We start from the raw sequence: 27,706 nt of genomic DNA on the forward strand, positions 1-27,706 counted from the left end.
TACATTCCAATCCACTTCCAGTCATACATCCTCATTCGAGGCCTTTAAAGCACACCAATCCGAGCACTTAAGCTGTACCTAACCACTTTCCAACGCACCAACACAAAAAGAAAAACGCTACAGACTGTCTGCTGAAGCGTAGAATTACACCCACACGTGCGCGCAACCCGTAGTACATCTTTTATTTTAAGCATTCCGAAAAGCTATGTCGAACCGGGTTGGAGAATCACATTTCCAACCGTCGTGCGGAGGCGATGGTGCATTTTATTACAGTAGCGTGTAGCGGTGCGTGCGGGTGCGGGTTCTTGTGTGTTTGTATTCGCTTTCACACCGAAACCGTGTAGCTCTCGTGTGGCGCGTGTACGTTATTTCACGACGTGTGTATCGTTTATTTTGTCGCTGCGGCGTGTTCCCCCTTCTCGCCTTTAGCACATCACTCGCTCTCACCGCTCTCTAGATCACATAATCAAAATTCTGGTCGAGTATGTTTGCAAAATTTGTATCCAGTAATCCTAATCAGAAACGTTTGTACCGAGAACAATCACCACCGGAACCGCCACATTGCCACTGCGCGGGGGATCCGCGGCGTTGTGACGTTGGCTGAACCCTGGCGAATGGAGGATATCCGCTGCTTTCTTCTTTCCCAGGATGGGAATAAGGTTTTTGGATGAATTTAATTTTCGCCGCTTTCGTTATTGCTCGCTGGCGTTAATGCGTTTTCGCTGCTGATTCAGCCTTTGTTCAACGGGTGGTGTGGCCTTCCCACCCCGAGAGAGCGAGAGAGAGAGAGAGGATCGACCCGCTGATGTGAATGGAGCAGCCCGGTACTTTATACTTTATTCGGGAAATAAGGGCAAAAAGTAGTGTGAAAGAAAGAAAACGCTGTACAAATATTGCCAACTGAACGTGGTGCATTGTGCAGCGAGAGGGCAGTTGTGGAGTGTGCCAATGTTTGTTGTGCTGCCAGCTTCCATCTGGCTTATGACGGGGCTTCCCAGTGCCAAAGTTTCGTTCGACCTGCCGAAGCGAACGGTAGAATGACGGTACAGTTTTCTGTTTCGTGATCATTTTTCATCTTCTGGCCTGTATGTGATGCGTTTGGCGGATGCTTTCTTGTTAAACATTTCGGTGGGATTGAAAACCGTTTTTCGTTCGAATTGTTACGCTGTGGCGCGGTGTGTTCGAGGAAATTTAATTAATTATGTGTGATACAATAAGACTTGTATGACAGCGTGCAGTGCTTAGCTGAGATTTTCTTCGAGATACGTTACAAAGCACCGGCTTTAATGCCAATGTGTGTACAACCACTTTCATCGATTTTGGTAAAAGTAAATCTTTAATGCTTCGGAAAGTAACTGCAAACACCGGAAATCCTTCCATCGGATGGCAATATCATTGGGTTGGCGCTTGTGTACTACGTTCGTTTTCTCGATCGATTATTTTTGATGAAGGGTGAAAGAAACTGCTAGTTCCTTTAGTGCACAAGAAAGGCGCGCGCTCTACGCTTTTCTCGCTTGGGATTTTCTGCTTGCTGCTGCTGCTGTGCGCCGACCCCAAAGCCTAAAGGTCGCTGAGTCATGAGTGTTTCGTTCCGCTGCCCATGAAAAGGACCCCGGCCATTTGTTTGCCTTCCTTTCCCGTTGGCTCTCGTTAGCGAAGGAAGGGCGAAACGCATGTTTTTCGTGTGCTCTGTTGTTGTCATGTTAAAGGAAGGAAAAAGGGTTTCACTATGGTCACCACCGTTCGATCGGAGCGAAGGCGGCATCGTTATCGTTTTACTATCAGTGCTGTAGTTTGCTGTCCGGGGATTTGTGTGTGGTTTTTGTGTGTGGGTTGATCGATTTAGCATTTGTTTTTTTTCCATTTTTTCGGGCGATTGAATCTGTACTTTTGCTAGTGGTTGTCCGTTCGTGATGACCGGATTAACTGGATTTGTTTTAAAGTTGCTTTAGAGTTTTCTTTCATCGTTATCTGTGATAGAAAGAAACGTACAATTGTTCATTGTTTCTTCTGAAGCGTTAATATGCTTTAGCTCAATCTGTTTTTTTTACCTTAAAGTGTGCGATGTAGGTATCATGAAGATGGGATCCATTTTCTTGAAGGATAAGCCTCTACAAGAATGCACGCAAAAAAGAGTAAAAGCTTTTTCACTCGATTGTTGAAACCGTAAATCTTGGAAGGGCCGAAAAAAGCCCCCGTCTGCATAAGGAGCGCTTTGCCTTAGGTGGTGTCCTTGGTGATGGCTTCGGGGCGCATATGTTGATTTCTTCTTAGCAAAATGGCAACACACATACAAAGAAGGTAGAAAAAGACTCCGTATCGATGCGACAATGATGATGGAACGTCGTTGCCGAACGAACCAACGCACGCACCCACCGTTTCGCACCGTAGCCCGCACCCGTGATCGTCTGGTAAATTTAATTTCCTGGAACTCGTTCGACCAGTCAGCATTAACTCGCTTCTCTTGCCGTGCGAGATTTATCAGGGTGAGCTGAAGGGTGGGCTCGTTGCCCTGTTTCCCTAGTGTCGATCCTTATTGCCGCAAGGATTGTTCGCGGTGGGCACCAAGTTCGCTTCCTTACGTGTGCTGCTTGGTAGAATGACTATCTTTGGTGGGGGAAATGGATGTTGAAGTAGTAGTTGATAGCAGTCAGCACGATGCAAACGGTACAGAAGAAGCGTGCTGGAGGGGTTTTGTAAGTGATATGCAAAAGTGTTACGTGGCACGTGGAAATTCCGTTGTGGCGCTAATCGGTTCGGGGAAATATGTTGAAATATGAAACACAGCAAGTATGGGATGAGGTGGTATGGGCTTGCAATATCCGTTGATGTCACAAAAGTATCATAATGTGTCGTAAATATCATAAAACCAGTATAGAAATGGGTTGTAAATTGTGGCATTCTTTATTACACCATTTTTGTTATACAGTTCGTTGCAGTTATCATATCATATGATGTTTTTGTGATAATTGTATTATGTTGCTTTATAAAAAATTAAGCAATAAATTCATTCTTTTGATTTTTTTTGTCAGGACAGTCAGGAACATAAACGATTGTCTATACTTTAAAATATTCGAATTAAACCCTTTCTGTATGATGATGCAGATTAAATTGCATTGAAAGCAAGCGGAATCTTCTCCACAGCGTCGGCGTACGAAGCCCGAGCTCTGTTGGTCGGGGTGCAAAACCCATGCACCAGTGACCTATTTAAACCCCGACGGAACGGAAGCTGAGAGCGACCGCCTTGCAGCAGCAGCAAGCCAACTACACTGCAAGGTACATCAGCAGCTCGGACGCTCAATCGTATACTGACGAGAGTATTGGTTAGTGCTGCCGGGCTGCACACGATACGGTTGTGTTAGTGTGCCACGGCTGGTATGACGCCGTGTGTGTTTTTTTTTGTTTCTTCGCAAACACTTTGGTGTGGTACTGGGTGAAATTGCGTAGTCTGTTGTTTTTTTGTTGCTCCCTAGGTCGTCTTTTTCAATGCTTCTAACTGACAACGAACCAACACGGTGGCGAGAGCGGGAAGCTCCAGCATCCTCTTCGCCTTTTCGGGACGTATGTTCGAAAGGAATTGGTTTTATTAGGTTTTCGGATATGACAATATTGAAAGAGGTGGTACGCTGTGGAGATTTTGAACCAGCAGCAGGAGAATAGGGTTTTGCTTCATAATTTGGTGTTTTGCTGATGTCGTTTTTAGTGTTAATAAAGGAGAAATGTCTTTAGGTGGGTTTTGAAACACACAAAAAAAACTGCTTAATTTGTGTAATTATTTCCAACCATTGCTGCCTTTATACTGTTTTTACTTCCTTTTATTACTAAAATAAGGAACAGAGGTGGGTTCACTTCCCAGTGCTTATATGCGCCTGCAACCACTAATCATCAGCACGTGTGTACACGGAACGCATGCTTTTGCGGTAATAGGCCTTTCACTACCACTGCCATACAGCTTGCTAGGCTAGGTCTGGATCGCCCCTGGCACAGTGGCGAGAATAGCAAGAAAGAATGGGCAAAATGAAAAACAAAATAGCAATATAGTGCTCAGGGAAACTATCGCCTTGGCCGCCGCTGCCACCATCAAACTGTCGATGTGTTGGTGTCTGTTTCTTTACACTATTTCTATATGGACGATCACACACACACACGTACATCGTCATCGATGAGCGTGGTGAGCCTTGTTGTGTGTGTGTGTGAGTACCCAGACCTCCGTAGCAGCATAGTGTCGTGGTGACGCGCACCCACTTCACAAGCCGTCCATCCATCCCGCCACGGCCGGTGTGCAAAGCGCTAGAATAGAGAAAATCGATTTTTCCCTCCTACCCATTTGCACCACCGGTTGAGTACGACGTTCTGACGGCGCTAGCGAGAACAGCACGAACGAACTGGGAGTGTCGGTGTGGTTGTGTACGAACTTTGCTCGCTAGCTTTTTAGCGAAGGCTTGCTACTAGCACTTTAAATTCTGGTCCAATTCCTGAGGAGAGTTTTGGACGATATGGGAACTGCAGGAGGGATCTGTCTTAGAAGGGTGTGATTGAGTTTTTAGAGTTTTAGCTTTTTGTTCGTGGATATGGAATGGAAATTTGAGTTTTTATGGAACTAAAATAAATTTTAGAAAGGCATAAAATATACCGTAAATTGAAAGGGAATGAATCTTTAAGCAAGCCGTATCTGAAGGAAAACATGCGCGAAGTTTGCTTTTTTCTTGCATGTGCATTCATTTCCTTAAATATTCCAGTGTACCTTTGTTCGTCACATAAAAGCAAGATATATAGCGAGAACGAGAGAGAGAGAGAGAGAGCGGTCGTGAGAGTTGTATCATTATTGCGCTGGTCGGGATGCGATTAAGGGCTTTAGTTGTCTGGAGCGTGGGACAAATTATGAACAATTAAATAAGTGAGTTTATTTGTAGCGAAACAAGTGAGTGAAGAAACAAATGACATTTGTAGCGTGGTAAATGTACAAAATGTTTGAAATGTTCGCTTCGACGCAGTAACGTTAGTGTACCTAACCGGTGGGTAAATGTTGTTGCCATTATCAGTCATTATGGTTTGAAGAATGCTTGAGGTACTGGGCGTCTCCATCTCATGAATGTTTGAGTGTAGCGCGGTTATAGCTATTTTAAAATATGTAAAATATTTGAATTAAACCAAAAAGTCCGACTACACCCGGGATAAGGTGCCCTTCCATGCCTCTGAGAAGGAAAAGTCTCCCAAGCCAATATGGATTGTAGCGCCATGAACTATACTTGTATAATCTAGTTTTAAGCAATACGGCCTTTTTGGACCGTTCCTACTGAATAAAAACAAGTAAAATATGTTTAAAACATAAACGATTGTTTGCGGGTTGTTTGTCCATTTTTGTTCTACTTTACAGCGTTAAGTATGTACATGTTAATCGTGGTTCCCTGTTTAGTATAACACATAGGAAGGGGAAGGTAGGTAAAGACGGACACTGCGGGTAAGATGGACACTTCTCATAAATACATGAAAGTGGTAATTTTCGAAAAAATGAACAATACAGCATCCTAACTTAAAGTTAGACAACACATTTGAGAACATTTTTGGCATAATATATGCAAAATTGGTTAAATCCACGAACAAAACAAATTTTCAATCGTGTGCACCCTTGTGGATCTAATTTGAATACTGCGGATCTTAAGCTCTACAACTTGTATTGTTTACATTTCCGGAAGTTTTATTTCATGAATGAGTTGTTGTGATCATTAATGAAAAAACTGACGAAAGAACGAGGATGAAAGCAACACAAATTATTGTTTTCTGGTAGTTTGAACATCCTTACACCAAAGCGCGAAAGACGGACACTTTGTTTGTAGGGAAAGAAAGACACCGAATTTATTGATTTATTTTACTTCTTATATCAATTGGTGATGAATAGATTTCTTGAAATACCTTAAATAAGGGTATTCCGAAGCTATAAACCAATCAGCATCTAGAACAAGTATTGAAATAAGCGAGAAATGAAACGCCGGTCAAAATAGTTGCCATTTGTTATGCTATTACTCGCGCGACGCTGATAAGGCGCTTCACGAAATCCAATATCTTGTCACGACTTGGACAACTTTAAGCAATAAAAATATGCGGCATTGATACGACATCGTTCAGGAATAGATGAGAAATGTATCTACGGGATTACAAATATCAAACTTTGAATTTTGACCTGGTGAAAAATGGATTAAACTATTAACAAGTCTCTTAAAAATACTGGGGTCGTGGACCTTTCGCAGAGTAATTTCCTAAAAGGAAGTTCTAGAGTGTTGTTCTGTAAGTTGGACAACGTCAGTTGTTAGTACGCGATTTTTCAATAATGCTTTAGATGCTGCATTCTACGATATATTACAAGCGCTGCTTACAATTTCTAAATTCATGGCTGAATGAACCGTCGTTGCAATTGGCCTAGAATTGGTTTATGTATGTACCATGATGTGAAAAGCAATAGGATATGTTAAAATACTATAAACTTCTTCAATTTCCAACATTTTTATAGGTGTCTGTCTTACCCTTCATTGGTGTCCATCTTTCCCATATCAGGTGTCCGTCTTACCCGAACATTTCAGAACTGCACGAAAAAAACATGTTTTTCATTCATAAAAAAATGCAAAAATCGATGAAAACATAAAAGTTTCAACATATTTTCTGATAAAACATGAGTGTAAGATAGCGTATGCACATTTTTATGGTCGTTGCACTTATATATCCCTAGATTTTTACCATTTGCCTTAAGGTGTCCGTCTTTACCTACCTTCCCCTGCTTTTATTCATTTATCTTGCGTGATATCATGTGCAAATGTTGGCTAGCGATTGCGTTGAACCTACCGTTATCAAATTTGCACAACAGTGTTATGCGTGACATTACATTAAAGCTGTGATTACATTGAAATAAAGCTACGCACTGATATGAAGCTTTTTTCGCACAATTTATTATCAGCAGCTTTGTCCGGTTTGCAAGTAAACACGATTGTTGTTTTAGCCAGTCAAGGGCAAATATGCTTTTGGGTTATATGCCTGTCTGCCTCGTTATATATTTGCTGTAAGCAGTTCTATCACGATAAGCCACGTTAGTATAAAAACTCTGCGTTAGGATAGAACTCTCGAGCAGTGATCTGTAGCACAGCAGGGATGCAGAAACGTTACAGCATGGGAAGTGCAGCCATAGTGTGCTTTGTGATCGGTGTAGTGGGTGTGTTCGCAAACACCAGTGCTGCGTTGGATGTCATCAAGGCCAAGCCGATGAGCGATGAGACACCGGAAGGATTCAAAACCATGTCAGCCGGTACAGTCGTCCCTTATACCTATTCGGCCACTTATTGGTATGGATACGATGCCTACGCTGGCCAGTTTCCCTACCATGCTGAAATCAATTTCTACACAAACAACTATTTATACAAGCGTGCCGGTGCGCTCATCACACTGAATTACGTGATTACGCCGGCCAGTTCCTTTCATCATTACTTTATCCACGGTGACATGCTGTACGGTTACATTACCTTGGGGACTGTGTTTAACAGCACTACACAGTGGGAGCAGACCATCAACTACACCGAGAGTAGTATTGTAATGCATCCATTCTTTCACTATACGAACGAAGATTATTACAATATTGCGATGATACGATTGGATCGTCCGGCCATCCAAACCAGATACGTGAAACCGATTTGTTTGCCGAAACTGTCCGATACTCGCACCTACCTGGCGATGGAAGGCACTTCCTGCGGTACAACCAAAGCAGAAGGCTTATCATATCTGCGTAATCCATTGCTGTCCTTGTCGATCTGTAGGCAACAACTAACTAGCTATACATTCCACGATCAGCACTATTGTACGGATGTATATCGAGGAGGTTCATTCTGTAACCGGCAGTGTGGCTCGTCGCTGACAGTAGAGGATGAAAACGGGCCGGTGTTGATTGGAGTTGTTGATCTTCTGTTCCAATGCTCTTACAGCTATCCTGTTCGTTACGTTCGCTTGTCCGCGTTCCGTGAATGGATACAATTGAGCTCGGATTACCGGTTTGACTACTAGAATGATCGTCCAAGCAGGAAGTGACTTATCAAGATATAGAACCACAAAGCTTTTATTTTAAATAAATGTCCTAACAGATACGATTCACTCGATCTTCTACAGATAGTACAAATAGTACGCAATATGAAGAATTGTGTTTATTTTTTTAGTGAAATAATAGAAAACATTTATGCAGGTATTTCCTGACATACGCTATTAATGTGAACCGCAGGCAATAGCGTATCTCAAATATTAACTGGAATTTAGAGGTTTACAGTCAAATTACAGCTAATATTCGTATAATTTTGCTTGAAGTGGTAAGTTCTAGCCACTAAATTGATTGATTGATCTGATTTTCTTTTAAAATAGTTTTTAAAACTCGACCAAAAGGAAATTTATTTTGCATTTGACATTTGATGTGCCAAATCAGTATAATTTGCTCAAAGAATTATTAAATTTAAAAAAAAATCGCGTCTTTCGCGTATATCACGTATATCGTGGAATACATGTTGTTGCGAAATGAAAACCAACGCGATGTAAATTCTTTGCCGAAACGATTTATTTTTCTACGTTTGCCAAAAAATTAGTCTTCGATTCCCGCTTTTGGTTTAGAGGCCTTCTTCGTGTCCTGTCGCCCCTTTTTATGCTTTCCTTGCGAACCGAACGCGATCGGTTGAAACCCGAACCGATATCTCACATATTTTAAAACGCGCGTTTACGACAGGTCGTTGGGTACCTTGCGAAAAGGTTCCAACACATGTACTATTTCATTTCTCAAGAACTGTGTTTGTGACATTTGTTAGTATTCTAGTGTATGTGAGAAGATGGCTTACAGGCATTTACAGTGAACAACAGTGTTGTTTTCTTCTTGCTTCGCCCATTAAATAATTACTTTGAGCTTATTTTATCTAATCTTGTACTGATTTAACTTCTCAGAACATTAAGAATGTTTGGAAAAGATTAGGTGTGATCTAGCATGAATAATAAAGGATAGATTTGCCATGAAGAAATTTGTTTAAAGATGTTGCTAAATTGCTGCTCTCATTAGTGGTGATAAACATGGTGATAAACTTGAACACTTTTAGTGTCAAACCATTTTTGTTTATGTTTCCCTCGGAGCCAAGCACTTTTTGTTTACATTCTTGATGGCTATCATATATGACAGCCATGGCCCCCAGGGAAGTGATACTGAATATAAACAAACTAAAAGATGATGAAAATAATGATTATTTTAATACAATTTCGGTTGATTTCTTGTTGTGTTATGATTATATTGCTTGGTTTTGATCATTAAATAGTGAAAACAACAGCTTAATGTTATGTATAGATTTTTTTTTCAATAAGATGCTTTATTGAAAAGCGATCATGTAAACAACGTGTATGTTGACATTCAGATAATATTTTAAGTAATATCTGCTGTACATTATCTTCTTATTCTTCTTTCTGTACCACTTGTGGGGTTGGCATTCATCGGGACTTATGGATTAAATTATGGATAGCAGTATAGTCAAGTCCTACGCATGGCAGCACGGACTACTTTGGGGCTTGAACCCATGATGGGCATGTTGTTAAGTCGTACGAGATGACGATTGTTCCACGAGACCGGCTGTACATTATACGGTTTGAAAACTCACAAACTCACAAAATATATGTGGCTGCTCTGTATTGATCGAAGGAATTGTTATTTTGCATTTATTTTCTCGATTTGCGACCACTTATAGGAATCAATGAATTATTCTAGGAAAAAAAAGGAAAAAAAAACTGTAAAATCCGGCAAATTTGACCTCTGACATGACCATAGTATCAAATTATTCGAACGGACTATGACCATAATAATATCAACTGTGCCATCGTATGGAATGTCACAATAAAGAACCATTCTGCGTTGTATCATTGCTTAGGCAACATCTTCAGCGTTTCACCTTAAGTCTTCAGCCTTCAGTTCTTCCGCCTTCAATTCTTCCGCCTTCAGTTCTTCCGCCTTCAGTTATTCAGTGTCCTGTCAATTAATTGTTGTAAAATCAGTGATCATTATAAAAACAAACATTTGCCAAAACTGCATACATTATAAATATATTCAGTATAATGTTGATATTTTTGCAAAATTTCATAATATTGCGCCCTATCTGTTACAAGATATTAAGATTTAAAGTCAATTATTCCTGACTATCCAAATCAGATATACCCCAGGAAACATAACTGGCTATCATATATGATAGCCATGGCACTCAAAGTGTTAATTGGTTATACATTTACAACCTTTTCACGCTCGTGAGCTATGAAGCCCAAGATAAGAGTCAAAATCTTGAAATCTGAATCGCAAAGGAACCTAATTTTGACGACTTTTTTGACGATAGTGGAAACCTTGTTTTGTTAAAGGAATGTCACATATGAGCTGCATTGATCAATTGCGATCGAGTTGGTTGTCGTAATGTATTGATTAATTGCCCGATTGGCCAATGTATATGATTGCAATGTACAGATCTGGGTATTAAAATATGATAAAATATTGTTGAAAGTATAGAGAATATGTATCACACCTTCACCGTTTATCATACAATTGTAAAAAGATCCTGCCTTTTTTGCTTTCCATGAGTATGATATGGCAACGAGCAAAGATAACAAGATATCAACACTGCATAATCAACAGTTTCACAACAGTGTTGTGTTGAAAGAAACTTCACGCTTGGTTCAGTTTGATGATAGCACGAACAGTATTTGCGTAGCGAAATATTGTTTCACCTCTTACTGGCAGGATCAGCATTAATAATTTAACGTGTACGCCCAGAAGGAACCGTTGATGGTCACTCCAATCACCATACAAAATGCGTGATCGACGTTAACCGGATATGGTGCCTGTCCTTACTATTCGACCCCGTGACAAGAAACAAACAATTGCAACGGACCTAAAAACGAAACAAGAAAACCGTTCGCAAAAAACGAAGTAAACGAACGGTACGCGCACGAGCTACCGATTGCTGATGATGATGAGGATGTTGATGATGATGGAATGTTTTAGCACTCTCGAACGTGTGGTGCGGCGGCAAGATTGTGCACAAGGCGCGCTGTGCGTTTGTTGTGTGTCTGTCATGGTTCGGAATTTCCCGTCCGAAGAAACCATTCCATTCTGTACCGCCGGTCCTGTGTTCCCGTTCCCTGTCCTCGTATCTGGGGTCTGGTAGCCATCATCGGCGCGAACTTTCCGATGTGTTTGTACCGCTGGTGCCGTGTAGCAACGCATTTTGGCGGCGTGTGTTTGTTGTTGTCGTTGTTGTTTTTTTTTGCTGCAAACAAACGCAGAGTTGTCAAACGTGCTGCGAGGGCTATAGGGAAAGGTGTAGTAGATAGCAACATGCCAGCATGCGAGAAAAGGTACACTGAGCACAGACAGAAAGGGTGGGAAGAAAGTAAAAGATTTTTTTCCGTTCGGGCATTTTTCTACTCTCTGTGTGAGAGAGTAGAGAGCGATGCGCTGCAAGTGAGAGAGAGAGAGAGAAAGAAAGGGAAAGAAAGAGAAAACGCGTAAGCGTTCATCAGCATAAAGGAGAGTTTTTCTTTTGCCTCAAAAAAGGGGGAATGGAATCTCATTATTCAACAGCTGCGATGAGAAACGGTTGACGAGATTTGCAGGTTGCAGCGGTTACAGTGCATGGAATAATTATACACCAGATAAAAGGTGCCATAATTTTATTGTAACCATAAAATGACTTTATTTAAATTTATTTAAATAGTTTGCTTCCAACAGTTTAAAAAAGCTTTTTATTTCTTTTTTAAAGACTCCTTTGACTCCATTTGATGACCTAAAATATGAGTTCCATTGACGCTACTTTTTAGCCGTATACGCATTTTTTTGACAAATACTACTTAGTTTATCGGAATGTTGGCATGCATTATTGCTAAGTATTTTTTAAATTAGTGTTCGATTTTCGTTTCGTATGTTTGAGAGCGTGCCATTTACGAAAGGGAGAGAGAGGGAGAGCGAGAGAGCATAAGAGCGGATGATTTTGTGAGGGGAAAATTCAGTCTCACAGACAAAATGCGTTTCTATTTACCTTCACAAGGTGGGCCATCCAGCCACAATCAGGAAGAAGAGCGTGCTCGTTTTGCGTGTGGCTGGTGAGGAAGGGACCGAACACAAACAAGAGAAAATACGCGCGCCCGCGCGCAAGAGAGAGAGAGAGAGAGAGAAAGAAGAGCTCGCGGAAAATCGGATCACGCGGAAAATGCATACCATTGCCGTGCTCATTCTCTCTCGCTCGCGATTGTTTGCCTCGGTTCGTTTCCGTGTTCGGGGCCGATGGAGAAAAACCCCCACCACCCGGGGTGAGGCGCACAGGAGGACGTTCGGCTCGTCGTACCCGGGACGATGGCCCGGCCATGACCGGGATTCCGGCGGTTCGGTCACCACCAGTTCGGTTCTGAGCCTTCGCGAAGCCCCACACGCGTTCGCCCGTCTGTGCAAGCGACCGAGTTCGTCTGCGTGTGCGTGACTGTGTGCGCTGCGCGTGTGCGTGTGTGCGCGCGACTGTGTGTATGTGAGTGTGTGTGTGTATTTTGCAGCACACCCCGTGAGTAGTGTTGTGTTCCTCCGTTTGGTGCTGTTTGCTCACTGCTAGCACTTGCATATTTCCGTGCGCATAGAAAATTGTGTGTGTGTGTTTTTTTAGGGGTTGCTGGTTTGGTTGTTGTTGGAGGTCGCCAGCCATAATATATTAGCCAGTGGTGAAATCGAACCTGTGAACCTGACACAAAACGTAGCCCTTTTTTATGGACGCATGTGTGTGTGTGGTATTGGGGTGTTTGTGAATTTCCATCTCTAATTTTCCTTGGTCGCATTATCTCATCGTGGATGCTGCTTGTATATGTGTGTGTATGTGTGTGTGTGCGTGTCAGTTATTGCGCTTCGAGAACATCGTCTTCGAAACGCGTTTCCATGGGGAGAGGAGCATGAGTTGGGCTGTTGGCTGTGTGGCTGTGGCTGTGACAGAGGGACAGAGGGACGACGGTCCTGGTGCGCAATGTGATTTACCTTCGGGAGGGTTCGGGGTGGTGTTCGCCTCAAGTGGCGCACAGTTTCGATAGAATTTTTGCTATCAGATAGATGTGTTTCCGTGCTGGTGCTTGAACAACTCCGCGCTGCAGTGCAGTGTATAGGTGTGTTGAACTGTTTGAAGTAAAGCAAACAATTTATCATAAATCTGGGAAAAACTAGCTTGGTTTCGATGAGGATCGAATGTTTTACATTTTCGTTAAGCTGGCCAGAACTCTTTGTCCCCTTTGCTGTGCCTTTTTCCGTCTATGCCTTCCGACATCTTTACCAAAACCCCGTCGTGTGCCCCGTATCAGCGAAATTGATAAATAATCAAAAAATGAATTAATAAATGAACTATTGTTCAGCATGTTGCCCCATTGCTTCCCCGTTCGCCGGAATGCTGGTGACCCAAAAATGCTGATGCAAGGGAAAAGCTAGCTGTGCTTCCCTCCCTTCCTTGCAGCCCTCCCACCGGGCCACAAATATTGATGAAGCGATTGAATAATGAATAGCCATTACCTCCGACTGTGTGCTGCAAAAAAAAGGTAAAAACCCCACACCTGCCCCATCGCCACTGAATACAGGAGAGGCTGTGAAACCATTGGACAATCGATTTGTGCCTCCCTATCCCACCAACTCAACAAACCACACAAAAAGGAAGGGAAAATAGAGAGAGTGGGAGACAGATAGAGAGGAAAATGGGATGGAATAAGCTTTTCCGTGATTTCGATCCTTTGTGTATCGCTAGCTCGTAGATGTGCGTGTGTGTGTGTGAGTGCATTCAAAAATATGTTTATGTATGCATTTCCCCACAGGTCCCGCACATGCTGTCATGTTTCCTTGGACAACGTTTAAATTATGATCACAGTGTGGAACGTTCGATGGTGTGTCGGCAACGCACGGTCAGTTTTGGTGAAGGGGATGGTGAATTTCGGTAAGGAGGAAGTAGACAGAGCGGGAGAAAGGTGTGGGAGAAAAATCGATGAATGGATGCTGTGCTATGCTATACTGCTGCTGCTGCTGTTGATGGTAGCGCGCTTGTTGTGGGTTGACATGGCGCAAAGTCTTGTAGCCTATGTTGCTTCCCGTTTTTTCCGCGATAACAATGGCTGTGCTCGCTCTGAAAAGTGGAGAAAAATCAATCGAAAAATAGCAAACATTTCCTTTCACTTGTTCGGTTGATTGGTTGGAGAGTTGGAAAACTGATCAGCAAAAATGAAAAGCAAGCAGTGTAGTGTGTATGTTTGGTGCACTTTACCACTTTGCCAAACAAGCAAGATCAAAGCGTAGTAAGAGGCATATAGCGACCACCAGTGTTGTTATGCACACCGGGAACCAGCATGTTTCGTAACATACGTATCAAAGGCCCAATCCTCCCCTCTCCCAGACTCCGCCAAAAATCAAAGAAAAATCATTTTCTACGGTCGAAGCAGGGGAACGAAGCAGGAAACACGGCTCGCCGTCCGCGCCAATGTTCTCGGATGTTTCGGATGTCTTGGAAGTTCTCTTTCTCTCTCTTATACACAAAAAATCTCACAGTCTCTCTCTTTCTCTCTCTCTCTCTCTCTCTCTCTCTCTCTCTCTCTCTCTCTCTCTCTCTCTCGATATCTTGTTGCTATCGGTACATTATCTCAAGTACCACGGCACACTCAATATGCAGCACAAAAGCAGCGTTGAATATGCAAATTGTGCTGCGATTGTTTGGCACTGGACAGAGGCACACTTTTGCGCTTTGATAGCGTTGAAATTGAAATTGAATAGCAATGGTGGACGATTTTTTTAAAACACACAAACACAAGGAGAACGGTGAATGCATCAACAAAAAAAAAGGACGAGAATAAAGTAAAAGAAATAGAACAGCAAAGGAAAAAGGAAAGACACAATATTGTTGTTCGGTTGCTGTGTGTTTAAAAAGGTCTCGTTTGCAGTAAGTTTTAAGTCATTTTGGTCCGCGTTTTTGTTGTTGATGACGATGATGATGCCCGCACGGTGTATGTGTTGCGTGTGTGTGTGTGTGTGTATGGGCAAAGTCAAAAATAGTTTTGTCAAAGTGAGTTTGCCAACGGAAAAACCAGCCGGCAGAGCGGGATCCCAGTTTCGGAGCCTCTGTCTGTCTGCACATCGAATCGGCGCGGACAGGAACCTTGTGTTCAGAACAGTGTGTGTGTGCGCGCGGCCGGGATGGGAGTGCTAGTTCAAGTGCTCGTGTAAAAACGACCAGAAAAGACGCGTTGAGTGATGAACTAATGATGCCCGAGGCCTGCTTAGTGTTGCTGCTTTGTGTTGTTGATGCAAATTTTATTTTCGTGATGGTACCATTCTGTCATTGCAAGAAGAAGTAAAAAAAAACTCATTCCATCTCGAGCTTGCTTCGCGAATGGAAATTCGCTTGCCTGGATGGGTCACGGAGCATAAACAGTTATGCTTTTTTGAAGTGTAATTATTTTTGCATCAAAACTAACAGGTGTTGTGTGTGTTGGACGGAGACGAGGGACACGAAGGGAAAGGGCAGTTAAAGCAGCAGTAGCAGCAGCAGCCAGCGCATCATTTGCCGCCCCTTGGCTTGGGTGGGAGGAGGGAAGATTTTCACTTTGGCGTCCGTCAAACAGTGATTACGTAACGCGAGCGCACCAACCGACCGACCGTACGCTTCTGTTTTGACGCGGCGGGTTGCGTTTCGGACTGGTTTGGTGTGTGGAGCGGTGCGTAAGAGGTTGCGCAGCGTAGTGTGGTGTGTAGAGAGGTTGTGTGTGTGTGTGTGTGTGTTCAAGAAAAATCACGTTGAAAAGAGGAAAATTTGTGAAACCATGAAGGCGGCAGGGATGACGTGGGCAGTTGTTTTTATTGGCGATTTTGCGAGAGGAAAAATACGTCGTTCACCATTTTGTGTGTATTTTTTTTTATTAACATTATAGAATTCATTGAAGGTGAACAGGTTTTGGACCTTTTGTTTCAAGCACTGCTCACAATGTGAGCACTAACACTATCAACTAACAGTATTGTTGTTTTGTTTCTAAACTAACAATCTATTTTATTCACCCAATTCAAGCAAGTTCGGTCAAGCTACGGAAGGAAAATAATGAAACATATTAACAAATAAAATCGAAATAGTGCAATCAACCCAAAGATGTCCCAGTGCAGTTAAACCACGCTTATTACGCAGTGTAAAAGTGCAATCCTTACAACCCCCCCTACAACAGAAAACAAACACACACAAAGATACACGTGGTAGTGGTGGTGGCATTCGTGTTTCATTTCCGTGTTTGTGTTTGAAGGGCCAATTCTCCGTTGCGAATAAATCTTCTTCCAAACCCCTTCTTGTGGTGTATGTGTGTGCGCGTGTGTCCTTGTTAGTGCGGTTTCTAGAGTTAGATGTGTTTACAACGCGTCAACAGGGCAATGCCGGAAGTGCGCTAAAAAACAAAACAAAACCCATCCTTGCAACTACCATCAAAGCAGCGCGAGTGTCATTGTCGTCGATCCGGTTTGTCCGGGTGGCCCCGCCCGTAACAGAGACGCACGCGACGCCCCGCTCGGCCCCGTGGGTTTCACCTATTTTGCTGGCTTGGGCGCGGAACACGTGAGGGCCGGCAAAATTTTCCTCACACACTTCTTCCGCTGGACCGGAAAGCTACTGCTCGGAGCAAGCTGGCTGCTCTCGCTGATTATTTCGGAGGTACAGCTATCGCGACGCCAGCCGCGGCGTTGCGTGTGTGTCTATCTTTGTTTGCTTTCGTTGTGGGGTTGGTGTTGGTGCTGGTACGACCAGCGGAGGGGCAGGAAGTCCGGACAGTGTTTCGCGGACGCGCGACACGACAGAGGGAATAAATGCTAGCTGATGTTGTGTCCTACGCTGTAGATTTTCGTTTTAATCCGTACAAGGGAAAGGTTACGAATTGGGCGTACAACTACGTTAGATCAAATTTTACTCAATCTTTTTCTTATAATTTTGAAAGGAAATAATTTTTATCAGTTTTCTAAAAAGGTCCTATTAATTTTAACGTTCGCAGTAGAAATAATGAAAGTGTTTCGTTTTTTTAGTAGAAAAATTGGGGATGAATTACGAGGCCGCAAGTAAAATAATTGTCTTCACAAACCTGTGCTATTATCTCTCACTCTCCCTCTTCGTCACGTTGTGTTAGTTGCAGTATTTTGGAGATAGGGAATATTTTGTAACAGTTTGTTTGTTTGTTTGTTTTTATCCCCACTGAGTGATCCTTCAGGTTTTCCACAATGCTAACACTTGATTGATTAGTTTGTAGTGCTACTAATCCTGGTGAATTGTAGGCAATGTTTGTCCACAGCACATGTTTGTTTTGATGCCGAGTGAAACGTCTCTTAGTTATCGTTGGTTGCAGCACAGAGCAGTTGAGTTCGATTATAATGTTTTAATAAAACGGTATCTTTGTGTAGCAAAAAGACGATTGCTTTCCTAAGAAAAACCTCCGGAAAAAGCTTAAATCACCATAATAATATTTCCTTCTTGATGCTAAGAACGGGACACGAATCGTGGGAAAGGAATTCTTCGGATTGATGCATTTATCGATAGAGGTCCTTTTCTCGTACGGCTGAGTCAGAGTTTTCTCTCTATTATTCTCTCACGCGTGTGTGTGTGGGTTTTCTCATTGCTTCAAAACAAATGAAACTCTCCCCTAAAAGTTGCACACAAAAAACGAAAAAAAAAAAAACACACAAAAAGTGACTGGTGATTAAGCTCTCTTCTCTCCTTCCAGTTTTGTGTGTTTTCACCGTATTCTCTCCTGCACACTTTTGTTTTATTTGCCTGCCTTTCTTGCTCTGCCTACAATTGCATTCCGAAAGTAGGTCAAATTTCGTCCTTTGGATGCGAAAAAAACCCGATTCGCACGAAATCCAAAAACTTCTACCGAAACCGAAGGGAAAACCCAAATCAAACCAAAATTGTTTTTTTTTTGTTGGTCGGTGCAACCTTCCTCTGGCATTGATGCTCTGTTGGAGGTAGAGTGTTACCAGAACAATGAAAAAAAAAGGCGTACCAATTGCTACTGCAGCACATTGTCCTAGGTTTTGTTTTTGCGTGTGTTTCGGACGGGTCTCTCGGTACGTTGGGTGATTTTCAACTCTGCTGTTTAGGAGTGAAAATGTGTCCTTGCGGGAGAGAACATTTTATTTGTGTTCTTGTGCGTCTTGCGGATGGAAAAGTTTTCGTCGAAAGACGATGGTACTTGGGCTGCCTGGGAAAGTGGGAAAAGTTTAGTCCTCCAAGAAGGAAGCCACTCGGACGTGTATAATCTCAAGAAATATGAAGCACTACAGTGGTTTTGAGTTTTATACTACAGTGTTTGAGTCAGGTTTAGTGTTCGGAAGAGATTATCACACCATTTGAAGTCTTATTTGTCGCTAAAAAAGAGAACTGCGACAAGAAGAAATAAAACCACGGTTTTAAACCACTGGCCATTTGCATGTTCCGTTTTCGAATTCCTAGAACTTGATCATCCAATTGGTTCCCACTTCCCGGGCACACAACACAATCGATACGGTTTCCTTGAGCCAAGCTTACTTACAAACCGCATCGAAAAACCCGCCGCACGAGGTCGCTGCAGGTTCGCTGGTGGCTTCACCTACTTGCCTTTCCGGCTTCACCGACAGATTCTCAAGAACGGCGAACGAGGCCAAACATACACGGCCATTTGAATTGGACATATTTATGGTTCACCGCAGCAATGTGTGTTTGTTGGTGGCAAGGGGTTTGTGCTCAGGCTTCATCATAATCTCGTGCGAGCGCCCCTCGTTCCCGGACGGATCGAACTGCATTTTCTGGTGTACGCCCCCTGCACTCACACATTCTCGAGTGATTTTGCGGCAGAAATTCACTCTCTTCACCGTTTGCGTTTCACTGGCTAATAAATAGTTCACCGGGAACGGAGTTTGCCTGGCTCGGTCCGACCCGCCGCCGCCGCCGCGGTCCGTGGGAAATCCTTGAAGGCGAAACTTTGTGCTCGAGCGCAGGGTAAAGTTGGGATATTGGGTGTCGAAACGGAGCCGAGGGAGTAGTAGCTGCATGGCGGGACATTCTGCCTCATCGCATCCAACCGTCGCGCGCTGCCTCGCTCCGAGTGGCTCGTGTGTCGACCGTGTCTTAACCTTGGCAAGGCCAGCAGAGCGAAATTTATGCACGCTAGTTTCGTATCCTCCGTCGCTGTGCTGCTCATTTGCGGAACAGTACTGACACACGCTCGCTCCTTTTTACGGCTCAGTAAACAAACCGGAAGCAGTGTGTGCGCCTGTGTGTGTGTGTGTCGATTGCTTTGAGTATATGGCATGTACGGAGTAAGAAAAACTAGTTAGAAAAGTTGATGTGCCATGCGGTGGGCAGGGAAGTAGCGGCAGGCTCTGTTTGTTCAGCATACTTTCCGGAGCCTGTAGTGCAAGCAAGGGAGGAGAGAACTGTGGCACCAAAAACCCACAAAATCATTTTCTCTCCATCCATCTGGCGGGGGGGGGGGGGGGGGGGATGATAGGACCAAAGCGGCAAGGCAAACTCTAGCATTTGCTAAGCGCCTGGATCAACGATTACGCAGGCACTGGGGCATCGTTTTGAAAAGACACTCAGAGCTGCTACTACATCCGGTCGTTTCTAGTTTCGCTCGCTCTCGGATGAGGCTTCCCTTTTCCATACCGTACCGCAGGGCCGAAAAATCGAGAATCGAGAGACAAGCCTCTCCTAACACCACCACCTGTATTAGCACGAACGAAGCGAACGCAGACGTGTGGATGGAAGAAAGCTTCAGCGAGGCGATACTGGCGCATAAAATCGTTTTAGCAACAGCAGCAGCAGCAGCAGTCTCAAGATGCAAAGCGTGTTGTGAGGGGGTGGAATGGTGGATGGGTGCTTACGGAAGTTATAATCCTTCTTATCCTCTCTTTTCCTTTATAGCCCGCCAAGCGCGCTTCGTCTTACACTCTAAGGTATCGCACTCAATCTCTTTGCCGAATGGGATACCATAAAGCAGGCAGTCCTGGTGGGAGGGGACAGAAGCTTCGAATAAAGCTACCACCTTCGAAGAAGTCGACGAAGAGACATACAGGCCCAGCATAAGCACACAGCGAGCCGGAAGTGTGGTTGCTTAGCGCAGTTGATAACGTATTCTAACCGAGTTTCCGTGCCATCCGTGTGCATGGGTAGGAAGTGGAAATGGATATAAAGCACAGAGAGGTGAAAGGTGAAAAGGGAGAAGCGAATAAGACCCATAGATCTACTACATTTGAATCGGGGATGGCAGAAATGAGTGAATGCTTCCTGTTTAACTATATGGTTCCTTGGAACCGGCGTGGAGTCGGGAATGGAAGCTGAGGATATCAATTTACGATCTATTTATCGATACTCAATTAGCTCGAGAAACCGTAGATTGTTCCTCTCGAATGACCCAATTTGTTCCAAGAAGAGCTTATGGTAATTATCGGAAAAAATATTGACAGAGATATCATTTATACTAAAAAATACGGGGATAGTTTATTTCGCATTGTTACATGTTTAGTTTCTTCTTCCTAACACTGTTTTTTTGGTAAGATACTAAGACACGAACGTTCTATCGAAAGCGGATGCAATATACAGGTGGAATTCTAGCTCTTCTCATAAGGCTTGAACTGGCAATTGAATTGTATGTTTTGCGTTGTTTTAGCACTTGAAATAAGTTCTGAACAGTTATAGAACACGATTTTCGATAATAGGACTATGCATCGAAACAAATCGAAGGAGATTGCATGATTTGTAACAACATTCGAAAACATACACAACACTCCAATTATCAAACCACTTTTCCACTTGGGTTCTATCGCTAGGCATCGGTTCATATGAGATGTATGACCCTGTCCGGTCCTGTAGGAATCATCACATATGCTCGTTCGGCTACAGAGATGTTCACTGCCGCTATAAGTTAAAACTTGGTTTTACTTTTCATCTGTCCCTAATCGAAGCATCTTGTAGCTCGACAAAATAGTTTTATGTGTGTTTCACGAAGATTTTTCCAAGGCACTAAACTACTATAATGTAACGTTATGTGAAACGAAGATATTATAGAACGTCTGAATGATTTTTTTTGGTTGTATTATTAAATATTAATCATAATTCTCCAACATAATGGATCAAACTACTGTAGATAAGGCTCAATGAAAGTAATTTATCTTCGTAGAATATCTCTCTAAACATTAATTACTCAAATATTGACACGTTACTAATATGACATGTACCAAACATCACTAAACACAGATTACTGCACATTTTGGGCATAATGTAACGTATTATTCCGCTGCACCTCGGTGTTTTGTTTGCATAAATTTGAAGTTGTATCGTAAATGGCTGAGAACTAACACACGTATATTAACCTACGCATTTGTAAGCTGCACTGAAGCACTATATACCGCTGCACCAAAATCCGTATCACCGCCAATGCTGCTTTCGCTAACGTCCGCGCCCTATAGTAACGGAGCGTACATCGTAAACGTAACTGCACGCCTGCAACTATGCACCATGGTTTGAATTGCGACTTAGCAAACTGAATAGAGAGAGAGACTTTAGCACATGGCAAAATCGAACGAGAAATTCAACCGTTTTCTTGCTTTCCTGTTTTCTCACAATGCTCATTAATTTTATTTTAGTATATCAAAAGGGAGGGACAGTCTAGTTACGTTTGGGGAAGGTCCTCACACCGCTAGACTGCATTGCCAATTGACCTTTTTTCGTTCTTGTTTTCCGACATCCGGTTCCGGTGGGCGATGGGATGCGTCGTGTACGTGTGGATGTGTGTGTGCGTGTTTGATTTAGATGTTTTCTTTTAATTTATTCGCCATTCTCATTCTGCGGTCTAAATTTGCTCGTTTTTCTCTTTCTTTCTTTTCTCTCTCTCTTTTTCTCCCTCTCTTTCTCTCTCTCTCCATTATTTTCATATTCTGGCGCATCGTCGGGCGGGGGAACGTACCCATGCTTCGTGTTATGTTTCTTGCTTCACATCCACTTGCACCTCGTATAAATATATACATATATGTGTGTGTGTGTAAATATATTTCGATGTGCCGCTGTTGAATACTGTACCCATGTGTGTTTCCATATATCCGCTCTGTGTATGTCTGTGTCGATGTGTGCTATCCGGATATTCACTTTCGCGCACCACCCGATAACGCGCACGGGCGCACGCGTTCGCAGACATTTTTCTTTCATTAACCAGTAAGAAAAGTTCGTCCAAGGGCGGCAAGCACAAGAAGAGCCGCAAGGGCAAGAAACCGGGCCTGGCGGTTGCACAGCCATTGCCGGCACCACCGTCCGTCACTGCAGCTGTTCCACCTTCACCACCCGCAGCACTTTCCTCTGCACCTTTCGCACGCGCATCGGCATCGCCGCCAAACGCGTCATTAGCCGCCACTTCGACACCGACGCCTCGGACGTCACCAGCGCCTGCAGCGGCAAGTGTCACGTCTCCGGGGCGGACGATGAGTACAGTGGCCGTTGCTGCCCAGCAGCATACCACTGAAAGCCGCACGCACAGCCTCGCCAACCTAGCCGAGCAGCAGCAGCAGCAGCAGCAGCAACAGTCCACCATTGGAAGCGCGTTTTCGGCAGAAAACGGACACTCTCCCGCTATGCCATGTGCGCCCTGCCCGAGCAGCCAAGCAGCAGGCGTGCGGTCAGCAGTTTCACCGGAATCGTCAGTTCCTTCAGGCTGTGACGGCGGGGGTGGAGCGGACACTGGCAGCAACAGCAACAGCAGTAGTAGTAGCAGTAGTAGTAGTGGAAACGCCATGGCAAACGGCCAAACAGACACAAGCGCTCCATCGGGGGGCGGAGGAGGAGCTGATGGACAGCAGCAGCAGCAGATGCAGCAACAGCAAGGCGACTCCTCACAGCAGCAGCAGGATCAACCACCCATTTCCGGCCCCCGCCCGGCATCCGGCGGTCGACAGCAACGGGTATGTGTTACAGGGACAAGGGAGAAGCACTCATACTGCTTCACATCTCGTTCTCAGCGTTCGGTAGTGTTGCTTGCTTATCTGCTTTTGTGTAGAACGCTTTTTGTTTTACTTCTTTTGTTTCTTACATTCAACACTCATAAAAAAAACAAACGCCCCCTCTAGCGAACCCTCTCCGTGGCGTGTAGGGGGTAATGAAACTTCTGCCGCCGAAAATACTGCTCGTGAAGAAAACCCATGATGCCCCGAACACGACAACGCTTCACATTTGAAAAGGGTTAATGATACGAGGGGAACCATCTGGCCGTGAGAGCTAGATCGTTCCGAAATGTTGTTCGAGCAGCAATAGCAGCAGCAGCAGCAGTAGCAGCAGCAGTAGTAGTAGACAGGATAAGGATATTTTCCATTTTCATTTGTGTTTGTTTAGCCCTTTTTTAATTATTCCATTCTCTCGACTGTATTCGTGCCGTAGCTTTGTCGATGACGAGAGGCGGTTTTGTGGTGTGGAGGTTATTTTCGTTTTTTTTTTAATGTTAGAACCCAATATTATCTTGCGGATCGTAATAAATTATAAAATACTTTTTTATATGTTTTTAAAATATTTTCGTAATTTGATATGCGAAATTAGTCAACTATTGCTAAATTACATTATTGCTGCATACAATAGAATGTAAATAGTGTTGCATTATTGATGCTAGTAATTAGAGTTGGCTTGCTAAAACACATTGCTTTCAAGCACTTTCATCAACCGTATACGAAGCAAGTATTTACTTTAATTTCGTTAAATTAGATTATTTCCTTGTAGCCCTGTAGCCTGGTAAGAATATAATTAATTGTAAAAAAAATACCTTAAAGTTACTTTAGATTTTTTCTGTGTAGCCCTGTAGCCTGGTAAAAATATAATTAATTGTAAAACAAATACCCTAAAGTATTCAGTACATTACAACCATGTTATACAAAAAATTTGCTATTTATCTGCACATGACCATGAAACTGTTTACGTTACCCTTCCTATTCAAATTGCTAATCGCGATAGCTCACCCCCGGGATTAGGCTAATGAGATAATAATATTCTATTTAATGTGGTTCGTAAAACTGTTCCAGAATCGCGGCTCGCTGTTAATCGTTGCAAAATCGTTGCTAACACGCTACAAATATACTGCCCCGAGGCCGTACAATCCGCGTCACGTGCATAACTGATACTTGAGAGATCAGAGTGTATTATATCCCTGCCCAGCTGCTGCAGCATCGATGAGTAATGGAGAATAGTGCGGCTTGTGTCTTCGTGCACCCGTCCGCCCTGCTGGCAACTGGCCAATTATGGCATTATAATTTAAGATCAAAGAAATTTTAGGGTTTTAAGAGATCGTTTGCATCTGTTGCTAAAAATGTGTTGCTCCATAAGCTTGCGGTGAGGCTGTTATGGAGGTAGGACATATTAATTGCTGTTTGGTTGTTTCCTTTTGAATGGCAATTGATGTTAGGACTGCAAAGCTGGAATGAATTTATAATCACTTAAAAGTGAGGGTTTGTTTTATGCTGATATGTTTTAAATGAGTTTCACACGATTTAAAGTGTGACAGGTGGACTGAAAAACCAAAAGTTTTCTTATCGGACACGCTGCATTGTTGAGAAGCTGGTACCACGCACCACAGACGTTAATCAGCAGTTAGTAATTAAATTATGCTCTAATCTCATTTAGATAATTATTCAACTGCATACTAAACGTCCTCAAGCTCTAAAATATGGCTTACGGTTGGCAAAAAAAAACGGACACAACACCGACAGCCTCCGCAAGACACAGTTTGGAAAACTCCTCCCTGTCAGCTTTTTAATGCCGTTCCTTCGTCATGCGAATCTTATTACCATAATGAAGTGAGACAATAAGTTGCGTCAAAGTATGGGTCCCATACCACGCAAAGTCTTTGGCTTGGAAACGGAGAGCTTTTTTCTCCATTGATTCCAGCTTCTCCTCTCCCAATAAAAAAGGAAGCACCATAACGGTCAAAGCAGAATTGTTTGTGAAGCGTAACAAATTAGCTTCGCACCAAGCGAGCGTACACACGCACACTGGGCAGAGGCAAGCTTATTAACTTTATAGGCCACGAAACACCTTTTAGAAACATTCTGGCGCCTCCTTGTCGTGCGTTTCCTCGTTACGATGGCGATCGGGTCAGTGCAAAAGGCGGATTGTGTACAGCTCAAGCGAGAAAGGATGACGAGATGGGTTCGTGGGTTTCCCGGTAACATTGTTTTGATTGGACAAACGCTTAGTGAAAGGGCAGGGTGGTTGAAAAACTCCATTTCGCGAGAGGTGACTTCTGTCCGGTGGGTGAGGCGTGAGGGCAAAATAACGATCAACTTCCCATTACCATGGGTTTTGCAAAACGGTGTGAAAGTGAGTGAGAGATAGAGAGAGAGAGTTAGATCAAACGATAGAAACAAAAAAAAAAAAGAAATGGAGGGAAAAGGTGAAACATTTTAACTAGATATTGGACCGTTAAAATTGAATTATACGATTTAAAAGTTCAACAAGGTTACCGTTCCGGGTCTGTTTCTGCAGCAGCCTAAACGCTTTTACACGCCAACTGGTTGTCCCTTCGTGGTTGTTGGCGCATGGGTGGGTATCGCTTTCAATCTTTTCAATCAAAGTTGAAATTATCTCACCCGTAAAATTCGATTCTCACAAAGCCAAATTGTGCCGCGTGTTCGGTGAAAGTTTTTAGGGTTATGATTGGTTAACCGCACGGTTTTTCTGGCGAAGGTGCAAATTGCAGTGAGGGGTTTCAGAACATTGCATAAAAGCTTTCTAATTTAGTTTTATTCGATCTGATGAGTATTGGTGTTTCAAATTTGCAGATTTGCTGGTTTGTTTAACCAAAACATTAGTGGCAAATTTCGATTTCTAAGGCACTGTTGCTGTAATCTATTTTGTTATGTTATCTAAAGTTCTACTGATTGATGAATTGCTGAAATTTTAATCTTCCAGTGGTTGTTGGATTTTAAAAACTCAGTAAATCTTTCATATGAATAAGTTGTAATGACGTTTGCATTAAACAAATAGACTTTTTCGGTTGGATGGAGGAACTAAATTAAGAGATAATTTCTTTCCCTGAACGTACTTTGAGTGGCAATTATTCAAGTTTACTTGCACAGGTAAATCTACGAAGTTGCGAGCTGCTTTTCGTCAGTTGTCCCGAATTTTCGTCATTGCAGACGATTTACATGCGTGAGAGCGTACTTTTAAGATTGTCCTGCGATTTTATCAACTCATCCTCAGTTTTCGCTAACAAAACTGTTGGAGTAGAGCTTTTGCATCATGTTAGTCCAGAAAATTTGGATGTGACAAGGCTTCAAGATGTTGGATTGCTTTGCGGACAAGGGTGTCATATCATATTCAGCCGAAATTCACCGAAAATAGTCGCATTGAGTTTTTGCGTTATTGCTTGCCACTGCGAAGCCAGTGGACGCGATACTTGCTTCCTGATATGTATGCACATGTTTCCCAGGTACTATTTGGCTAGTTGGATCGACCTCCCGGCTAAGCGAACGCAGCGAAGTGGTGTCATTCCCCTCAGTCTTCAACTCCAAGTCTTCAAGTCGCTCAGGGACGTCGGCCATTTGTAATAGGGCTTTCTTTCGATGCTCTAATTGTTGTGTAATAATAATGTCAAGATGTTGTAGATGCCGACGTGCACGAACTGCCACAAGGTGTCGGATTTAGACGCTACGAGGTGCCGTTCTTTAATTGAGCACGCTTCTGAATGAAGTTGCTGCACTTTTTTGGCCATCGCGGTTAGAGGTCGACTGATGGAAGTGTAAAATTTTGTCTGCTGACTCATGGGATATTCTTATTAAAAGAGCAATGAACATTTCTTTAGTGTGAGTGAAGATAAACCCATGAAACATGTTTGTCCATATTTTTGAATGCAAACGTTATCATAGAATTATTTAAACAAATGCGTCTTGCTGGTTATTTGAATGTCTTCAATGTATTTATTTATTTTACAAACGATTAAGCAGATACTGGGAAATACTAAACTAGCTGAATATTTACTCGATTCACGTGAAAAGTGTGTACCAATTGCATCAGGATCTTCGTCTTTATTTGTATGTTGTTTGTGTCGCTCAACTTGATGTAAACCATATCGAAGTTCAAGTTCACACAAACGCTGGTGCTACCGAGAGATCTGAAATTGTGTACGACTGGATATCCAATCAAAATAAACGACCCAAGCGTAGGCATAATGTTAGACTTGGCATTGGAGAATTGTAAATGTGCCCGGTTGGTTTGGAAGATATTTCTCTAGACATATACAATTCCTGCACTATTTGTTGTCCCGTCATGTAAAACAAACCGGACTATTAAGCTTGTGAGACCTAACAGCGCTGTAAACTGGTGCATACGGAAATATCCTAGGGATTGATGAAAAGAGTTCCATTAACAGATTTGTCCCTGTATTAAAAGCACCCTTTTTCTTCATGCCTGGAAGGAAATCCCTAAGCTTGTTTTCCTTTTTTATGACCATATGCATTCGCTGTACACCAAAAAAGGACAATATTTTCTTTCCACGTTATCAATATGACGAACGAAGATTAAAGATGGTGAAGTCAACGCCTTCTCCCTGCAGCGAACGAAGGAAAAAATCCCCAAAAAACGATGAAAATGTGTGAAACGATACACTCGCGCACACTCCCACATAAAACGCA

At 43.0% G+C, this 27,706-nt stretch overlaps 3 protein-coding genes across 9 annotated transcripts in view; 2 read left to right on the forward strand and 1 right to left on the reverse strand.

Moving 5' to 3' along the window:
- Positions 1 to 2,873, reverse strand: part of LOC120952542 (cell surface glycoprotein 1) — a 106,535-nt gene extending 103,662 nt beyond the window's left edge. Inside the window, exon 1 of the mRNA XM_040371929.2 lies at positions 2,869 to 2,873. The gene's annotated coding sequence lies outside the window, so the exon portion shown is untranslated. The remainder of the gene's footprint in view (positions 1 to 2,868) is intronic.
- Positions 1 to 27,706, forward strand: part of LOC120953553 (protein encore) — a 67,515-nt gene that overhangs the window by 18,520 nt on the left and 21,289 nt on the right. For 4 of the 7 annotated variants that reach the window (XM_040373607.2, XM_049607579.1, XM_049607578.1 and 1 more), the window contains exon 2: positions 22,236 to 22,996. The exons of 1 other annotated variant lie outside the window; for it this stretch is intronic. In XM_040373607.2, coding sequence (XP_040229541.2) covers positions 22,520 to 22,996 — 477 coding nt within the window. In that variant the 5' untranslated portion in view covers positions 22,236 to 22,519. Of the gene's footprint in view, positions 1 to 12,323; positions 12,558 to 16,624; positions 16,731 to 22,235; positions 22,997 to 27,706 lie in introns of those variants that run through there. 2 more of the 7 variants (XM_049607576.1, XM_040373606.2) reach the window with 2 other exon arrangements.
- Positions 4,966 to 27,706, forward strand: part of LOC125906855 (uncharacterized) — a 46,753-nt gene continuing 24,012 nt past the window's right edge. The window contains exon 1 of the mRNA XM_049607593.1: positions 4,966 to 4,978. The gene's annotated coding sequence lies outside the window, so the exon portion shown is untranslated. The remainder of the gene's footprint in view (positions 4,979 to 27,706) is intronic.

Source organism: Anopheles coluzzii, chromosome 2, assembly GCF_943734685.1.
Source record: "Anopheles coluzzii chromosome 2, AcolN3, whole genome shotgun sequence".
Classification (NCBI taxonomy): Eukaryota; Metazoa; Arthropoda; class Insecta; order Diptera; family Culicidae; genus Anopheles; species Anopheles coluzzii.